Source organism: Chroicocephalus ridibundus, chromosome 5 (assembly GCF_963924245.1).
Source record: "Chroicocephalus ridibundus chromosome 5, bChrRid1.1, whole genome shotgun sequence".
NCBI classification, from domain to species: domain Eukaryota; kingdom Metazoa; phylum Chordata; class Aves; order Charadriiformes; family Laridae; genus Chroicocephalus; species Chroicocephalus ridibundus.
The window spans coordinates 26829100-26848487 of record NC_086288.1 but is presented as its reverse complement, the minus strand read 5'-3'; the positions used below and the strand labels follow the sequence as shown (position 1 = coordinate 26848487).

Genomic DNA, 19388 nt, shown 5'->3' with positions numbered 1-19388 from the left:
CAGAACACGTAAAACTGAACCCTGTCCTCTCGTTCACTGGACCGATAAGTATGCTTTTAAAAGCATGCACACCCTGGTTCACACTTACATGATGCTCAGAGAATGAGGCCGAGGGCTTGCAGAGTGAAGCAACACCTCATTCCCGAGCATGTGCAGAACAGTCCACCTTCGCTTACTGCTAAAAATGCGAAACCAGTGCCATTTGCACTACACATGTGCAACATGCATGTCTCCAAGATTCATTACTGTGCATATGAAAATTCAATCATATCAAAGCTTAGCTTTAAGAAAGTCCCAAGGGGCTGAACTGTGTGCTTATGTGCTTTGAGGGGGAAAAAAACCAACAACTCTTAAACTTTTTTTCTCCTTTTGTAGCACTGCCCCAGTCTTTCCTTTAGTAAGAACAAAATAGCTGCTTAATGAGTGAACTCCACATTCCCACTGTGTGTTTATATACATTCATATTCATAACTCAAGTTCTGTTTGTGTAAACACAAACGTATAAATCATAGATGGATTCAGGGACAATCCCAAGAAAACTGCAACTAAGATGAACAAAACTCATTATTTTATTTGAAAACTGCTGTGCTTGGTTCATTTATTATGACCATATATACCCTTTTATACAACCTCCCTCTCTCTAACGCTACTTTCTGCAGCTCATTCTAGAGCAAAGGATTCTGCAATGAGCTCAGAAGTATCACAAATTCACCTATTTTCACATTTCATTGCAGTTTGAAAATTGCTTTGTGTTCATGAAATTTTCCATTAAAACAAATCTGCCCTTCAATCAAAAAGGGAAAAATTATACTGAAGTGATGGTTTGGGGACACATATGGTCATTGCACATCCTAGACTGGATCAAAAAGAAGAGATGAATGTCCATGTTCTCTAATAAAAATAAATATTTTTGCAAGCAAAATTAATTTTAAAAAAGTAAAAAACCTTCTGATCTTCTTGGCTTTTGTGTGGAACTTTCATATCTGTGGATATGAAGCTTATAGAAGCTGATTTCAACCTAAAGGTACCTGAAACATAGCCAAGGACATAGCACGGAAAGACAAAGATTTCCAAAGCATTATCTTCAGTTCTCTAAAATAAATAAATAAATAAAATCTAAATACATCGGAGTTTTATCGATCCAGGAAAAGCAGAGAGGCAGCTTCTGTTTTTCTTCCCCATTTCTGCAGTGTCATACAAACTTCAAGTCCTCAGATCTGCCATAAATATCTAATGACCTCAGGGCCGACACAAAGTTCCCCAGCACCGTGGCGGGACGTGGTGACAAACCATCCGCCAACGATGGGCCAAGTGGGGGCTGCCAGCTCCAAGTCTGGCCCATTGCACCCTTGGTCTTGCCAGCCACAACCAATGTGTGCATGTGGGGGTAGCATGAGCTTGGCAGGGACTTGTGCAAGCCCAAGTGGGAAGGGAAGGTCTCTGGATTTGAAGCAGTTCTCCAAATTAACATTTTTACATATACATAAAATTTTTTTGGATACACTTAGAAAAATTCTCGGATACACAAAACCCAAAGAGGAAAGCAACGCTTGAAAAGCAAACAGAAGCAGGAGCTTTATGGGACTCCTCCTTTGCGGAGTTAAATTCCTCCTGAACGACATTTCCAGGGTGAGGCATTTGTAAGTACAACTGTAAAAGGACCAAAGGCTCAACTGACAAACCATGAGATATGAAGTGCTTGCAAGATACATCCGGTGTTGAGATAATTAAAATCAAAATTAAACTTGTGCTATATTTGCATCTGCAAAGCATCAGTTAATCAAACATAATGAGTTAATCAGACTCATTTTTCTGAGAGCAAAATGTAATCATGCTTCATCATCTCTTGTGTTGTCCTTAGACTCTGACAGATTTTCCAGGCAGAAACTAACTCTTCCTAAGTATTTGCACACTCGATAGCACATCAGCGTCCTGGAAATTTTCTAGGCATTGTTGAAGCATTAATGGGAAATAGTTGTAGTAAAGCCACCATATAGGAGCTTTTTCTCTATATTAAGAAGTCAAATAATAATAACAAATTGAAGGGGACACCAAGCATGACCCAGGAAGGAGATAATTCTCTGCATCCCATTTTTGCAACCAAGAGACAAGCCGTTCAGCTATGTAGCAAGAATGCTGCCAGTAAACCAGTATGCCTCCCAGATTCCTAACAGCAAACAGCAAGCGCAAAGAATACATTCTCTGGTGACCTCTGCAGATTTAGCAGTTCTAATTCTGTATTTATTTTTTTATTAAAAAAAAAAAAAAAAAGAAGCCGTTGCTGGATGTGATTTGTAGGTATTGCAATTAATTTATTTTTAATCCCATGTAGAAATAATTTATACTGTCTTGGTTGCTAGCTATTCAAGATATTGTGGTTGCATTTTTGGTGTCTTTGGTACATTTTATTGTAACATTCTCAGGGCACTGCAGTCAATTACTACATCTCATGCTGTTTTACTTGCTACAAAGCATCATCCAAGCATTTTCCAGCAAGTCCTTGTGGGTAACTATGTCCTGCTCAAGAAACACATGTGTGTCCATGCACAGATAGGTATGAGATCAGTGTCAACTTAGCCATTTGGATTAATGATATTTTGGTTCGTCTTCTGTGGTCTCAAATCTCTTAGCCCAAGCTGTGATATTTTAAAAAAAATTACATTTTTAAAATTAAGCTGAGTACATTTGGAATACAAAGCTTAGCTGATATCTGTCTATCGTGCCTCAGCAGTGTTAAAACTTGTCCCAGCTTTTCAGTCCGCTCTCCCTTTTCCAGACCTCATTATCTCTTATTCAGCCCCACAGTTGTGCGGGTCCCCCTCTTGGTTGTCCCAGTTCTTCCCATCGTTGCTGCTGCTCCCATCGTGTGCATGGGGGAAGTGGGAGGGACGGTCCCAGTGGGAAGCACAAACCCAACCAGCTACGCAGCAGCAAAGGGAACGAGAGACACGACTTGCTGGGGAAAGAGCTGAAATAATGGCTTGTGGCCAGGACTTGGAAAGGGCAGAAGATATAGCGCCCACAGATTAAAGAAGGAAAATGCCTGGAAATAAAGTTTGGTAGGTCTCAGCCTACCAGATTATTAAAGGCAGTTAATTGGGAAGGAGTGCAAACCCCAGCACTTGACATAAGGGACAAGCCTCATAAGAGAGCGGAGACTATAATCCAGAGACAAGAAGTCAAAAAGTGAATTAAAAAGGCTACAGTACCATCATCAAGGAATCCATGGAATGGCTATGCCTTTCAATCACAGCTGCGATACATGGGATTTTCCCTTTCAAGTTGAATCCCTATAGTTGAGCGAGAGCAGTCACAGAGAAAAGCTTGCCCTAACACAGTGGAAGCTGTATCTAACATGCAGAAAAATTAAACCACCATCGTTGCTAATTTGGCCCTTTTCATTTAGGACTCTATTCACTGTACTGTATTTATTTAGAGAGATGATATGTCCAGAACAATTTGCTAGAGAGGCTACTGTCCTTAGAAGCCACTTCTCTGAATCAAGTTTTGAAAGGAAACTGATGGCAGACAGTGTGTTGTACTGACCCCCAAAAAAGTAATGTAGTCCAACAGGCACTGTATGTTCCTATTTCTGCGCATGTTTTTCCCTTGTGCAAATGCTGTAGATACTTTCCGATTCTCTGTGAAACTGGAAAAACATTAACAGTTTGCAGAAAGGGGAAAACAGGAGTGACACTGAAGAACAGTGAAGACAGTGAAATCTCACCGATTTAGCACGTCAGTGCTTCTCATTCTCTGCTGATCCAAGGCAGTAAAGGGAATAAGAATAGAAAATAAATAATATTCCTCAGAAAGACATAAAAATGTAAGTCTTACTAAAATCCACATTTGCCCCGCCAGTCCCTCCAGCAAGCGGGATCAGCTTGCTTTGTTCATGTGAGTATTTTCATTAATTTGAACTGGAACTTTGCCTGACAAAGGAGCGCTGGATCTTCCCTTTCTGGGCAGAAGCACTAACTACCAGCTGAAATACATCAACACTCCAGATAAGCCATGAACTATTGTATCCGTTGATTTACTGCTGATTAAAGACTCCCAAGTTGCTCCTAGTCCTGAGAATTAACATAATTGAAAATGCTGTATTAACATACTAAAGTAACGTTCTGAAAGTGCATTAGTCTACCAAGCTGAATAAGTAAATAGGTTGCTGGCTGATGGTCCTTTCATCAGTTTTAGCAAGAGTTCTCTGATTTCCACTATGTGTATCTGCAGAGAGTTGAATACACAGCTCAGAGCTGTCACAACTGCAACGGCAAAATTCTATCAGTTTTCCTTTAAGCTGCATATTGTTGGTCCTTACAAAAACTGTTTCCTAGTTGTAAACAAGACACTTAACTTGCCATTTAATATTGCCAACACATAAAAGTTACTCCTACTTTTGACACATTATAAATTCCACCAAGTCAACAGATTGTTTTAGGAAGAAAAGCATAGGCCTGTTCTTTTAGTAAATGGCATGCAAAACTTCAGCACAAAGTCCCATAATCTAAATAAATCAAGCACTAAACTAATGAGAGAGTACTTAAAAAAAAATTATGAAAATGCCATGTCTTAATAGGTTGAGATGTGTGACACCACTGTTAAAAAACGCAGCGGCTTACCAACCCTGCAACTGGAAGTATTGCCAAAGATAAAGCATCACAAAAGTACCTTTTTTTCTTTTTTCTTTTTACAGCAATTCTGTGCTAATTGTGTTGCTTCCTGCAGATGGCCAAAAGTAACATCTACAATTATTGGTAGCAAATCTAAGTCATTTTCATAGACTACATCAGTGTGAGACCGTGCAGGAGCCGGGGACAGAGTCCCAGGGAGAAAGGGTGAAATCAGCACGGACAGCCCTTGACGGGGGTGGTCAGGCTTTGCTCCTGGGGGCCAAAGTCACTGATTCTCCAGGCATCTTTGCTTGTGCTACACACAGGACATCTTAACATGCCTGCCACCTCTTCTACCGCTACAGATACTTACGGTGTTGTCTATGATTTGAAGTGTACCTTGGGAGTTCATGCCAGTAACTAGAAGTCCCCAGCGCACAATCCAGGTTGGCAAGTAAGGGCCAAGTCTTGCAAATGCATCTGGTGGGCCGTTCAACTTGTTTTCCAGGAACTGGGTGAACTATAATCAATCATTCTCAACATTGCACTGAACACACATTGAAGTGGTAATGACGTTGTACATAGGGAAAGGTGTCAAGACTTCCCCAAAAGGCAAAAATTATATATTGTGTTTGGGGCTGTACAGGGCAGCTTCACAAGTACTGGCACTGAAACTCGTGAGACTGAGATAACATTCAGTGGGAAAATAGATCCTACATACTGGCTTTTTGTGAATACACAGAAAACAAAAGAAAACCCAAGGAGAACACTTAAGAAAGCATATCATGCTCCTGTATTTCCTCAAGGTGATTTAACATAGTAATTATTACAATGTGCACTAGGAAAGAGCACAGTACTTTAGTAATATAAAACTTCAGCGCAGCATCTGTTACTAAACTTTGCTCAGAGGTAAAGAGAGGCAACCTGGGTAAATTATAAAACAATTTTGTGGCCAGGGAAGGCAAGCTTGGAGGAGTTTAAAATCAAATTTCTCACACGCAAAAACTAAAACTACCACTACTGTTACTATGCCTGCACACAAAACCTAATGATAATATTCGATTATCAGGAAGCTGATGTGAAACACTTTAGCAAATTCAGTGGATTCCTTGAATTTGCAGATACTCTGCTGCTTTAAGGAAAATGTAGGCAAGATACAAACCCTTCAGGCACTGAGTATTTTGCCTTTTTAGTGCTGAATGTTGGCAGCTCCCTTATTGCTACACTGTTTGTTGCTTATGAAAAGCAGCTATATTTGGAGATACTAATAATACCCAGTAGTACAAAATCTGTATTTTCTGAAGGAGTCTACCTCCTTCAACACCATAATGCGCAACATTCATACCATCCAAGCTGAGACTTGATAGGGAAGTAGAGTACTGATGGCTTAAAACGCTCCTTTATAGTTTACCACAGAGATAGTTGAATGAAGATAATTTTCTATCAGACTTCCAAGTTTCCAAGCAGCTCAGAGAGGAAAGAAGACTGCATAAGCAAGTCAGGGTCTTTTTTTCATAAACTTTCTATAACCTTTTCTTTCTCCCTTACGCTCAAACTTCATATTCAGGGTTGTTACTCCCTGCTTATCTCAACTGGACATAACCAAACAAAACTTCCACAACCACTGGAGTATACTCTGGACAAGAAACACAGAATTAATTTTCTGTCATATTAAGCAATTGAATGTGCCCTAAACAATATCACTGGGATAGCATGCTTTTTTATTCTCACGATGGAGAAAGATATCAGAGATCAAGTTGCTAGGTGTGATTCACTTCACGCTCAAATTTTCCTCACTTATTCAATTCAAATTCAATTCATTTAGTATCTGAGAGTTAACAAGAAATTTCTTCCTTTCCTTCTAGCAGCCTGTTGAAGGAGTCAAACAAAGAAATGCTGAAGAGGATATATTTTTTTAGATTACTCCTTCTTCTATTAGTTATTAATCCTACAGAGAAAAATGAAAGGTTTAAAACCTTCCAACTCCCACTTGCACAGTTCTTAACACCAATTATAAGATGATGTTGTCCCAGACAACCCCGATGAAGCAAATTAATTAATTTAACACAGTAAAGCTTTGAAAACAATGTGAGGGGAGGACTAGCAATTATTCACATATAGCACGCAGACAGACAGACACTCAAGAAACGAAGCGACGTCCTACCTCTCCTTGCCGGTGATAATGCTTGGGAGGTTTTCCCATCTGCTCTAGCATTTTGCCCTTCTTACTGCTAGCAAGCGTCAGTCCCTGGTGGATGCCTGCAGATCTGTTGGTTGCCTGAGTTGGAGCCTCCCCCATCAGGGTGGACTTGATGGAGTTCACCTTGGAGCTGGAGCTGTCTAGCTGGGAGCTCTCCACGATCAGGACCGCGGCTAGTAAGAGGAGACAGCAGGAGCACTTATTCCACATCAGCACGATCATCTCCCCTCCCCCCAAAAGGATTATCTTTTTTTTCTTTCTTTTTTCTTTTTTTTTTTTTTTTTAAGCAAAGAAAACAAAAGAGAGGGAAAAAAAAGTTTTTAAAAATATCTCCCAAAGTTGTTAACAAAGCAATGGATTTCAATGCCACACACTCAAGCAACTGCTGATCTGAGAGACACGGGAGAAAAAGAATTAAAAAAAGAATCCCCTAGGTAAAAAAAGGTGTCAAGTCTATAGGCACTGAGCAACTATCAGGTCTGTGAAGCGACGGCTTTTTCCTCCAGGTCCTTGAGAAGTCCAGGCAATTCTTAAGTGACCGAGAGCAATAAGCTACGAGGCAACTGCACCCAGGGCAGCTCCCCACCAGTGCAGTCACCAGCACGTTTGCTTAAGCTCCAGAGGAAGAGTGAGTGAGCGAGTTACTTCCCCCCACTCCTCCTCTCTTGCTGCACAAGCCAGCAGAGAGGAAACTCAAACCAGATCCAATCCAAGCAGCACCGGCAAAAGCTGGGCTTAGTTTTCTTTCACTCTCTCTCTCTCCCCCTCTCTTTACTTTTTATTCCCCTCCTCCTTTTTCTGTCTTTCGCCTCAGCCTCTGCAGCCAGCAGGAGTGAGAGCGCCCGGTTTCCTCCTCCTTCTCCTCCTCCTCCAGCCTGGCCAGTGCGGGGCGAGGGGCTCTGGGCACCCGGCGGTGGGGTGGGGGCAGCCCAGGAGACAGAGGGTCAGACCCTGCAGTGGGCTCCCTGTGCGGCTCCCCCTCACACTCAGGGGTCTACAGCAGCCTCTCGCTGCTCCCCCTTGTTACTACAGCCACTGGCAGCGGGTGTCCCTTCCCTCCGCCCCCAGCCTAGCGCAGCCACTCTCGCCCCCTCCATCCCCCCAGCCAGCTCCCACCTCCCCAGAGGCCGCCCTCTCCCCAGCCTGGTGGGTTCCCCCCTTCTCTGGCTGGGCTCTGCCCGGGGCTCACGGCCACGCACAACCCTGGACACAAGTGCCACACTCCTGGCTGCACCTCACTACCACCCTGGTGTCCAGCCCGGAGGTAGAGGTGAAGTCTCACTGAAGGCTTTCCACATGGGCTCCCCCAAAGCGCGCTGCCAAGCTGAAGCCTGTGTTGAGGTGCCCTAGCTCCCCAAAATGCGTATAAGTGCCAAGCACATTAGTCCTGCAGTGCTGGGAAAGCGTGAGGCTGGCACACAAACTCTGCCAAATCTTATGCCCAAGCATGCAAAGTCCACTGACGGGGTACAGAACATGTCCAGCTAATGCTGCACCGCACTACTCCTAAACGTGACACTCCTCAGTGCCACAGTGCCACTAGCACCCTGAGACTTATTCTGTATTTATCTTCTCACGTTCCTTGGCATGAGCACACATCCAACTGCTGTGAAACATCCCGGTGCTACTAACTACACCCACACGCTCCAAGGCACTTGCACCTCCCTGCCGCAGCACCAAAACACCGCGTTTCAGGAAAAGGAAGGTAAACAGACACAGAGCACAAAATTAGGAGAACTAGCATAAACCCAGCTCTTTTCTTTCCCCTGTTACCTGCAAAAGATTTAGTGCAGAGATCACCATGGGGCACTTGTGTACTGCCATGGAGCAGCTACAAGCCCTTGTCCTTCCCCTGGACATGTGAAGTGGGGTGGGGGGAACAAAAGAAGGTGAGGGGAGCAGCCGCCTCGCTGTCCCACATGTTCATGTATGAACACGACCTCAGCTGGGAACGATACAGAGAATTTTCATGTTTTCCCCTCTCCTGAGGGGTCCCTCCTCTAACCTATCAATCCTTTCCGGTTACTCTAGCTCTTTACACAGCAGAAGGGGTGAAGAAATGCACACATGAAAATTCATTTCTTCTAAATTACCTAAATTCTAAGGCAAGAAATAACAGGGAGGAGTGGGGCACTCTTTTGGCCCCCGATGCTCTTGCTCCCAGTGAGCAGAAGCTCTCCTGGGGCACAGGAGCTCTCTGTGGGCAGTACTCCGTGAGCCACACCATCTCGGGTAATGTTTTTTAAATACTGTCTATTGACACGGGACTGCCAACAGCGTGTCTTAATGTTAGGGCTTGTACTGTACCACACAGAGCATCTTGTAAAAAGTAGATTAACACAGCTCATACCTTAGAATTGTTTGTGAGGATTTGATCCCATCTCACAGGGAAGACTGTGGGGGTTTTTTTAAAGTAATAGCTGAAATGACATATCGACCCCCAAGACTAGATTTTAAACTATTCTACATAACACGGCATTTGCTCTGACTCAGGCTTCAGATGAGCTCACGTTTACTGGTTTTGAAGTTGGAAGCAGTTTTGTTAGCACTTGATTTCAGAAAACTAGGTTAAGAAAAAAAAAACCCAAAACTAAAAAAACCAATGTTTGCCTTCTTCACAGCATTTCCTTTTTCCATTTTTACGCAGCCTTAAATAAATTCTTCATCCCTGATAATTCCTGAAGACATTTGTAAGGAAATGTTTCTAAAAGATCAGAAAGCAATCTGTGATTTCACAAGAAACTGATAAAAGCCAGTCCTTTTTGGTTGTTTTGGACACCCAGCCCTCCTGGTGTTTCACCCCTCCCAAAGCCAAAAGCAAACAGCTATCAGGGCCACAGGAAAAGCTCTAACAGATAGTTTCATAGAAAGCTGGCAGAGAGCCATAAAAATACCACACACACACAACGGGTAAAATCACAGCCACAGAGAAACACGCAATCTGCTCAGACGTACTTATGCAGTGCATATACACACGTGCTTAGGCAGCCTCGCGCAGGATCAAGCTGAGATGGAGAAACACAAACTGGCAACAGCTCCCTGATTTCTAATAACAAGTCAATCCTGCATTTCCTCTTCCTATTACCATGGGCTGCCCTAGTCACCTTTTGTTTTCTTGCTGGGGATAAATACACTGTGCAGATCACCTAAGTTACAATTCACATCCCAGTTCCTGGTATTCTCCATATATGCCACCATGGAGCCTTAGCCCTACTTCATGGATGGCACTGAATTTGTGAAAAAAAAAAAACCAAACAAAAAAAACCCCAAAAAACCCCCACAAGTCAGCAGGTTTTGCAAGATTACCACAAAAACTGGACAAGCAAAATGTAATTTTTCTCACCCCTAAGTCATTTGATAAAATTATAGATAGGTCAGGACTATTGATCAAAATATATTGGAGGCTGTGTTAGTACACACTGCAAACCCCCCCCCGTTCTCCAAAATGCTTTATACAATTCAGAATTTATGCTATGTTTAACTGGCCTCTGAATCTATTAACTGACTTTTTTGTTAACTTTGGAGACAGCAATAGCAACCCCCCTCAAATTATAACTTTTTTTGGATGTTATCTCTTGTGTGCACTCAAGAAATACCTCTACCCGCTTGTATTTTGCTTCACTGAAGGCTATAAGATGGTGTATTGTGTTAATATTCAGCTGTGACAGATACTCTTTTTCAAAAAAGAAACAGAAAAAAAATATCCACCTGTGTTTCTCTTGCACAGGAAGCAACAGAAATTTCTAAGTTATTGGTAGAGTATTCTCCACCAGAGTTGCTTTGAATAAGGGAGGATTACAAAGAGAACAAAATAAACTGATGAGACACGCAAAGAGAATCCATGACAATAAAAAAACACAATGTGATGACCTCATGCGAGTGCCATTCAGTTCTTCTTGAAATAAATGGACATGTGTGGTACTGAAGAGAGGCATGCAGGACCTAAAGGACCAGAGTGTAAGTAGACTGTCCAAATTAATTAAATATGACTATATTATTAAAATTATTACTTAAATTAATAAACGTAAAAAGCAAGCCACATTCCAAGTCCTCTGATGTAAATAACAAAGTCCACGTATATTCATAACCTTGAGAAATTTGAAGAAAACCAGGGAGGAATGCTCAAAGCTTTTCAGTTATTTAAGAACGAGTGCCCAAACTCATTTTTTCAAATCAGCTAAGTATGAAGTTCATCAGTCAGCTGGATTCAACTAAGTTTCCAGACATCAATTTAAATTTAGTGGGAATGGAAGTGGGTATCTTTCCAACAGGGCAAGACCTATCTTGTAACTCACTGCTCTGAAGACAAGACAGTTTGCAGCATCTCTGAGGAAACGGAAACACGTTTTGCTTTGCTACCCTGATGGATGGTTCCCTCCAGAGGAAGCAACAACCTGTTTCACTGCCGGGCAACTGCTGCCAGACCAACATGCTGCTCAAAACCAAAGAAATCAGAAGTAAATGGACAGAACACTAAACCTGTGTACCTGTAGAGAAAGAAGCTATTTGGTATTTTGGGGTTGTTTTTCCACTTTTAACTAGCATTCAGCCCACACCTTGTGTACTTCAAACTGATCAAATACAGACTTCCAAACCTAGGTGTGGATTACCTGCACTCCTCGTTGCAGTAACTCATGTCCTTGAATGACATAGTTAGTTCACCGCTAAGTTTGGGTGCCCAGTTTGGAGAAGCTAAGGCCCACGTTCTCTGTGTGTGTATGGGGTTAGTCAAACACCTCAGAGCAACGCAGCCTTTTGCAGCATACAGCATAATGGTGGCAAATACTGCGTAACACGTGGGATGGTCACTAGAAATTTCTCATCAAGTACCATAATGCAGTGACCCAACCTGCTCCTGACCATTGTGTCCATAACCAAAAATCATCCTGGGATCCTCCAGAGGTGGCACTTACGCCCTAAATCGGGAGGCAGATTGTTTGAAGACCCCCATGCTCAGCTTTAAGTGCTAATCCCTCCTGCAGATTTCCAGGAGGCAGAAGGAGAGGCTGTGCTGGTGACAACCCAGGCACACAAAGCTCAAGAGTCAAGAGGGCAAACGTTCATTAAACACCAGTGAGACCTCCAGCTGCAACACTGAGAACTGCATCAGTGAGCCACAAGTACTCAGTTCCCATTTAATGTTCAAAATGTTTATCTTTCAATACAGAAATATGCATTTGTATCTCTTTGGGTCTAAATTAGTGTGCCTTTTGTAAGAAAAGTAGTTTTTCTTTTGTTTTATTTGCACCCAGAAAGAGAAGACGCATAACTCAGTAAAGCTTGTATTTATTTCTAAATCAGGTATTCATACCCTGTATAAACGTTGGAGGTTTAAACGTTCCAAACACATATTTCTGTTTTACAGATGCTTTGGTGTTTCTTTTAATTACACTTGTTTATAAATTTAATGGGAAAAAAAAGTGTGGCCTTAAACAAACAAAAGTTCTTATAGAATTTTTCCAGTTTTACTACTTATCCTTGCCGAAATAAAAATTTCAATTTGTTAGGATTTTCATTGAAAAATATCAACATTTCAATTTCTTTTCTACTATCTCTTTGTTTTTCTGTATGAACTCCCTCATTATATTCTTTGCCAGGGAGTTCCATTAGACTAATTGGAGCCTTTTTTTCATTTTTCTTGGAGCAGAGGGAATTTTATGGAGGCAGAAAAGGCATGGAAGAGTAACCTTTTTTTCTTTTTTTTCCCTCTTGATTTTTTTCCCCTTTTGTCTCTGCACCTGTTTTAAAGAGAAAGCATTTGGGAAAGCCAGAGTCCAGCAGAAACCTAGACCAAAGCAAGAAATAAAGGAAAACAAGAAATGAATATGTTCAATTTAAGGACAAAAAGGAAATACATTGAAAATGGGGAGATCCTTTACCTGACCTCCTCCAAAGGGCCAAAATTAGACTCTGTAAATACAAAATATTATGGGCCAGATTATAATCCTGTGTATTTTACATCATCTATATTGTAAGGCACTTGACTTCAGTTGAACCGGTTTTGATTTATACCAGCTTTAGTTCAGTCTAATGTCCTATGTTTTTCTTTCCCTTAAATAAACAAAATTACCTGTTCTTCAAATTAAATCTGTTTTTAATTCTATATAAAGCATATTGGGATACTTGTTGTATGAAAGACATTCTATAACATAGAGGTGTATTGTTTTTTGTTATTATTTTTTAAGTTCCCCAGCTGCACTGAATTTCCATTGCCCCTTACAGCAACTCTCACAACTTGAATATGGCCAAATCTCCCCTAGCACTGCCCCTGGGGCCTACTCTGTCTTTTATTTAATTTCTGACTAAAAAATTCAATCAGGACCATCAAGCAATACCTAGTTGTACTATGGCTGCAGCTCAACAACACAACATTTTCTTTTAAAAAAAAAGCACATTTAAGGCGTTCCTTCCTCCCCTCTGTCCTCCAGCTCTCTATGGGGACGCATTTTGCGTTTGTTTCTTTCCTTTTTCACCATTTTTTTCAGTTTACAACCCAAACCCCCTCAACCAATTTCTCACCACCACCACAGAAAAGGCTTTGCACGGCAGTACGAGGGCAAGAGTACAAGGGCACTGGTCGTAGGATGGGGACAAAGGGCAAGGCAATCCCCTCACTCCAGTATTTCCACCAAACACTTTATGTCCTGGGACTGCGGCCCCAGCAAAGGTCCCAGAGGACAGGTTGGGGCGTGCAATAGCCAAAAGCATATCAGGTGGGTGTCAGCTCCAGAAATCCATACTAACACAGTCTACGGCCACCACAAAACTCTTCTCCGCAGGCAATATTTCTATATTAGCATCAGGGAAACTACCCATTAGAGCTTATTTCTACCAGCATTGAAGTCCACAGGTGTGACCGCTGCCCCAAAAGCTGGCCTGCTCCTCCTCTTCTTTCCCTCTTGACAGAGGACATGTGAAAGCCGCAGCCCTACCCCTGCAACCCAGAAGTGCCAGGGACCCACTCCTGCACCCATCGGGACCAGATGCGAGGTGGGTAAAGCCCTTCCTCCTCCTCAGCCTTCATCCCTGATGGCTCTGTGCTGTGGAACACACCGCCAGCACAGCGTAGGGATGGCGTAGCGAGGTGCTGGCAGCAGAGGCTCAGCGTTGCTCCTGGGGACTGCTGGCATACCCAGCAACTCCACCAAGCCAGCGCCGCGCTCGCTGGGCTGCCGCCACAAACAATCCCTGGCAGGGCTTTGAAGCCAGCTGCAGAGCGAGCATCCCCGCACTGACGTCGTGCCCGCCGAGCCCAGCCACATCAAGAGGTCCCAGCTCACCTCTCCCTCTAAAGGTTACCCATCTCCTCAGAACTGTCAGCAAGCGCAGCCGCTGCAGTGGTTGCTGCCTGGCCCGGCTGAGCCGCCACAGGCAGGCACAACCACAGCCCGGAGAGAGGCAGGCTCCCAGCATGCAACCCCGGTCACGGAAACAGGAGAAGAAATATCACATCCTTTGATTTCTGTATTTTTGGGTCTAATTCCTAATGTCATGCTCCTCATGAGCAGGAAGGCAAATGATGCAATAAAACTGTTTTGGAATCCATATTTCTGATTTTTCGCCTGTTGATTTTTTATTTTTTTTTTCAAAGAGACAAGTACTGAATGTTACTGTTATTCCTCATAAATAACTCATTTTCCTGATTAAAACAGTCCAGGATGGTGTCACAGTTAATTAACGACACAGTGTGCTGCGACTGGCTTGGTTGCTCACAGTTCAGGATTTGAATCAGCCCCTCTGACAACCATTAACCCTTCAGAGTGGGAATCACCAATTTCTCAGGAGGACAAACAAAGGAAACGGAACACTCCCAGCCCACGAAAATTAATAACCGTCAACAAACACTGCTTCAAAAGCCAAACGTAATAACCAGTCAATTTAAACTATTTGAAGCCACTTCATTATTTCCTCCCACACATCTTCACTGTGTCACTGAACCAAACTCAGCCTGACTGTGCGCTCCCAAAGCGGTACACATTTCAGCATTCAGAGAAAGAAGTACTTTCCAAGAGGAAAGGTTTCAGCAAAACACAGCAAAGGTGTGGGTCTCATACCCCGGAGGCCACAAGGTAAACCCTCTGGTCGCCCTGACAGGAGCGAGCCACAAGCGCAGAGTGAGAGGAGCAGCAGCAATGGTTGGGCAGTATTTTCTCCTCCTCCTCTTCCTCCTCCCATGTCCACATGCAGGACTGCTGCTGGCCCCACCGGAGCGCTCCCCGGCATGAAGCGCCGCAAGAAGAGGCATGTGAGCTACGTCTGGGGACGCACAGCACGTAGCTCTTCAGAGGATCACAACGCACAAACCAAAACACGAGTTCGCGGTAGCCCAGAAAGACGTCTGACTTGATATGGAAATAGCTGAAATTTCAGCCTCCCTCCCCCATCTGCATATGTTGAAGAGTTGTTTAAACAATAAAAACACTTATAATTAGCAAGTCTACATACACCCATTTTCTTTGCAATATTCTTGGCAATATTGGAGCCAAGTTACTCAAACTTTCCGAAGAAAAATAACCGTAAGGAAAATTCCCTTCTCAGGAATGAAAGCAGCAGAAAATTATGAGGCTGAAAAGGGAGTTAGAATGGAAACCATTGTGCAACCTTAGCTATAATAAGCACTGAAAAAGCTGATTGATGTTTATTACATCTATCTTGTGTTTTCTGATAAACACAGTCACATCTGAAGACTGTATAAAATAGCAAATGTAAAAATATTTTCAGTCATTTGCTTTGGCTTGCAAATTTACCTTAAACAAATGCTTTTGGAGCTAGGATGGTGCATCTACAGACTGTAATAAACATCCCACTCACAGAGAAAGAGCAGAGTCTCTGCTTTGCAAAACAGGGTGTTAGGGAGGTTGCTTCCTTCTCTGTGTGATGCTCAATTTTACTCTCTGTCTTTGTTTAAGAAAATACCCAAAAGATAAAGAAATAAGTCTTCTAGAACACTAATTCCCATGCCACTTTTTTCTTATCTCAAGTCTATTGCTGTAGAATCAGGAGATAATGTGACATGGCAAAAATTCCTTATCCACAATAAGAATTTATGCTGAATGGTGAGTTCATTAGAGTCAAAATCTGTCCTACTAAAAGGCCAATATGACTGCATTTGATAAAATAAGGATCTGGTATTGATCACTTATGAGCTGCCTCTCCAATTGGGTTGTATTTAAAAAAAATGTGGGCTTTATAAATAATTGTCCTAAATAACGGACATCTCATTTCTCTTCTTGATGAAAAAACGCTTCAAATGACATTCCTGATCAACTTAGTCCTTTCATTCCAATGCGCTTGCAATAATTAGCAATATATAAATAAAGTAAATGTCTAAATAAAAAATAATTTTTGGGAAAAAAAAATGGAACATTTTGTTTTGCAAATGAATTGTATTTCTGGGATTTTTTAAAATTCTGATTTGTTTCAATTGAAACAGTTTTTCCATTGAGACGCCAACTTAATGACTGCTTCCTGACCGCCTACAAAGTGTGCTTTGTGGGGAGACATGACCTTTGTCGTGAAAGAAGAAAAATAACATGCCATATGCAATTTTCAAAAAAGTGAAAAGAACAAATTAGTATCCCACTCTTGCATAGCAGAGAAAGAGAACCTCAAGCTAGCACCAAAGATACCCCATCTCTTTGCTCCATCTGTTGTTGAAAGTAGACAGAAAAAAGGAGGTTCCACCCATATTAGAATCACAGAATCATTTAGGTTGTTAAGGGACCTTTAAGATCATCAAGTCCAACCATCAACCTAACGCTGACAAAACCACCACTAACCCATGTCCCTCAGCACCATGTCTGCCTGTCTTTGAAATACTTCCAGGGATGGTGACTCCACCACTTCCCTGGGCAGCCTCTTCCGATGTTTGATAGCCCTTTCAGAGAAGACATTTTTCCTAATATTCATCCTAAACCTCCCCTGGCGCAACTTGAGGCCATTTTCCGGGCAGCTTTCCAGCCACTCTTCCCCAGGCCTGTAGCACTGCATGGGGTTGTTCTAAAGACACTGCCTATATGGCTGCTAAATAAAGTAGCAGCAAAATCCAGAATTATGGGACTATTTTCCCCCTAAAAAACCTGGAAGAGGGTAAAATTAGGATAGCCATTCAATGGACTATACAGGCTGCATTCCTGGCTACTTGCACAGGTGAGGGAGAGCAACTACGAAGCTCAATAGTTACAGTTTTCCTCTTGTGCATGTATGTTTACGCTCTGTTCCCTGGTTGCAGTCGTTTCCCCATTTTTCTCTCAGCATAAGGAGAAGACAAAAATGATCAGAAGGGGAAGAAAGGGGAGCCACTTCTCTTTGGTGTGCAGCCAGCGTGATAGAGAGAAGGGAGCCTGCTTCACTGCTTGAAACACAAATACCCCAGGAAGCATCTAAATTTACTCCCATTATGGTGTTTGGTAACTCAGTCCCACTGTGGCCTCTGGTAATTCAAAGACAATAACTATGTAAACCTCAGGCTAAGCTTCCTTCCCAAAGCTTGGCTCTCCCTAGCACCATGTTCCAGGGCCTGCTCTGTCCCAGATTCTTCCAGCTGAAAGAGTTAATCGGACCTTTTTTCCAGTCTTACTCAGCATAACTTTCCTGGGAAGAAGTCAGCACTTGAACCTCAAGTGATGATTCGAAGACCCCTGCCAAATGAATTCCTGGTTTAAGTCCATTGACACCGATGGAGTTACAAGAGGAACAGAACTGGTCCTTTGCCTTTTTTGCTGTTATCCACAATAGGCAGCTCTATTTTTCTGCATAACAAGTACCAGAATACTGAATGTATTGGCTGCCAAGAAATGCAGAACAGACAGACTTACATGTTTTTCCCTTTATTTCCATCATCTGACCTTTGCTTTTTATGTCTTAGGAGCAAGCCGTAACTTTATTTACATGTATAATCTAGATGAAATGTTAGTTTGTGTGTAGAAAGCTATGTGGACTTTGATCTTTGAATTTGATTTTCCTTTTTTTTTTTTTCTCTCAAAGCAAAACATAATGAATTAATGGAAACATGGAAATGTTAGGTTTTAGAATGATTCTCATTTCATGTTTCTGATTCTTTCAGCTCAGGCTAGATCTTTTAGGCTTCCCTAGAGGCTTGAAGCATTAGTTCATAGTCCAAAATATTAACTTGTATCCTGACATAGTCGGTACTGAAATCACTCATATTGCCCAGTTCAGTAATGATAGATTTGGAATCCCCATAGAAGTATTTGACTGCAACAAAAGGTACTACTAGCCACCTCAAAATTGTATAAAGTACCAGTAGTGAGAGAACGAATTATTAAATTATTAAAACAATGGAATTCAAATTATGAGGAAGAGAGCAAATACTAACAGGGAAAGGGAACAAGTAATAAGACAGTCAACAAGCAGTAGTGAATCAAATAATAATCTAGGAACGTTTTATAGTTGGTTTTTTTTCAATAGTTTTTAACCCAAGGTTTCAAACCTGCTACTTACTACTTTTTATTCACCAGTCTGATCGATTTTGGACATTTAATTTGTATTTTAAAATCTCAAATTTTTTACTTCTGTGTGTCTGCCTAGAGTTGGCTCTGATTGCCAGTGTGCAAAGAATACCTCGCTTCTACCCTGTACTTTACGTCTGGGCCATGCAATCTTCCCCATTTTACATACCATATGAAAACTGGTACATGCTAAATCTTAGTCTTTCTTGGTCAGGAATTTTTCACTAAATAACAATAAATAGTCCGCAATATTGAAATGGGGCAGAATGAAGAAGAAAGGAAAATAAAGTGCTAACTGTTATGTATGGCTTCTTATTAAAGCAAAGCATCAATTCTGATATTAATTTTTAAATTCTGTAAAAATTTACTAAAAAAATCTTGTATATCCCTGTCCTCACACATCACAAGTATTGTGATAAACCCACAATATTTTATCTAAAACTCTGGGCAAGAGAAGATTCTTCACAGGAATTCTATAAGTAATCAACCCCCATGTCAGGGGAGGTGGAAATAGATGATCTTTAAGGTCTCTTCCAACCTAAACCAGTCTATGATTCTATGATAAAAGGAAATTAATATGGGGTTACTGTTATAATATCTGTTTTATTAATTTTTTTTAACATACATATTGTCCAACTACACGTCTTTTTTGTTATCTCTGTCCACACTGGTTTACAGATGATCATCAGCATCACTGGGACAGGAGAGGGAAGTATCTTTGTAGAAATAACCCCTTCCCAAATTGCATGGTACTATTTTGTGACCCAGTTAAAGGCTATGAGACTATTCTTTTTATTTGCTACCACACACAACCCACATTGTCAGTAACAAACCATCAAAGCAATGCAGATGGTTACTATCAGAGCTAGGTATTTTTCAGAAAGAAGAAAAAAAAAAAAAGGAAAAAGGAGGAGCAAGAATCTAGGGCACTTTTCAGAGGACACCATCTACAACTCAAGAGTTTCTCACTTGAGAAATGGTGAAATTAACTGTAAGGCAAGTGCCCAACCCAAAGTGTCTGGGAGGTGGAGCTCTGCTGCCTCAGTGAAAGCCAGTGCCTGTTACCATGCATTCATTACCAAAGACAGAAAATTCCCTCCGCCC

General features: G+C 41.9%; 1 protein-coding gene across 2 annotated transcripts in view; it reads right to left on the bottom strand.

The window, feature by feature from the left end:
• Positions 1-7808, bottom strand: part of DKK2 (dickkopf WNT signaling pathway inhibitor 2) — a 45949-nt gene extending 38141 nt beyond the window's left edge. For both annotated transcript variants that reach the window (XM_063337029.1, XM_063337030.1), the window contains exon 1: positions 6778-7808. In XM_063337029.1, coding sequence (XP_063193099.1) covers positions 6778-7035 — 258 coding nt within the window. In that variant the 5' untranslated portion in view covers positions 7036-7808. The remainder of the gene's footprint in view (positions 1-6777) is intronic.
• Between the last annotated feature and the right edge of the window lie 11580 nt (positions 7809-19388).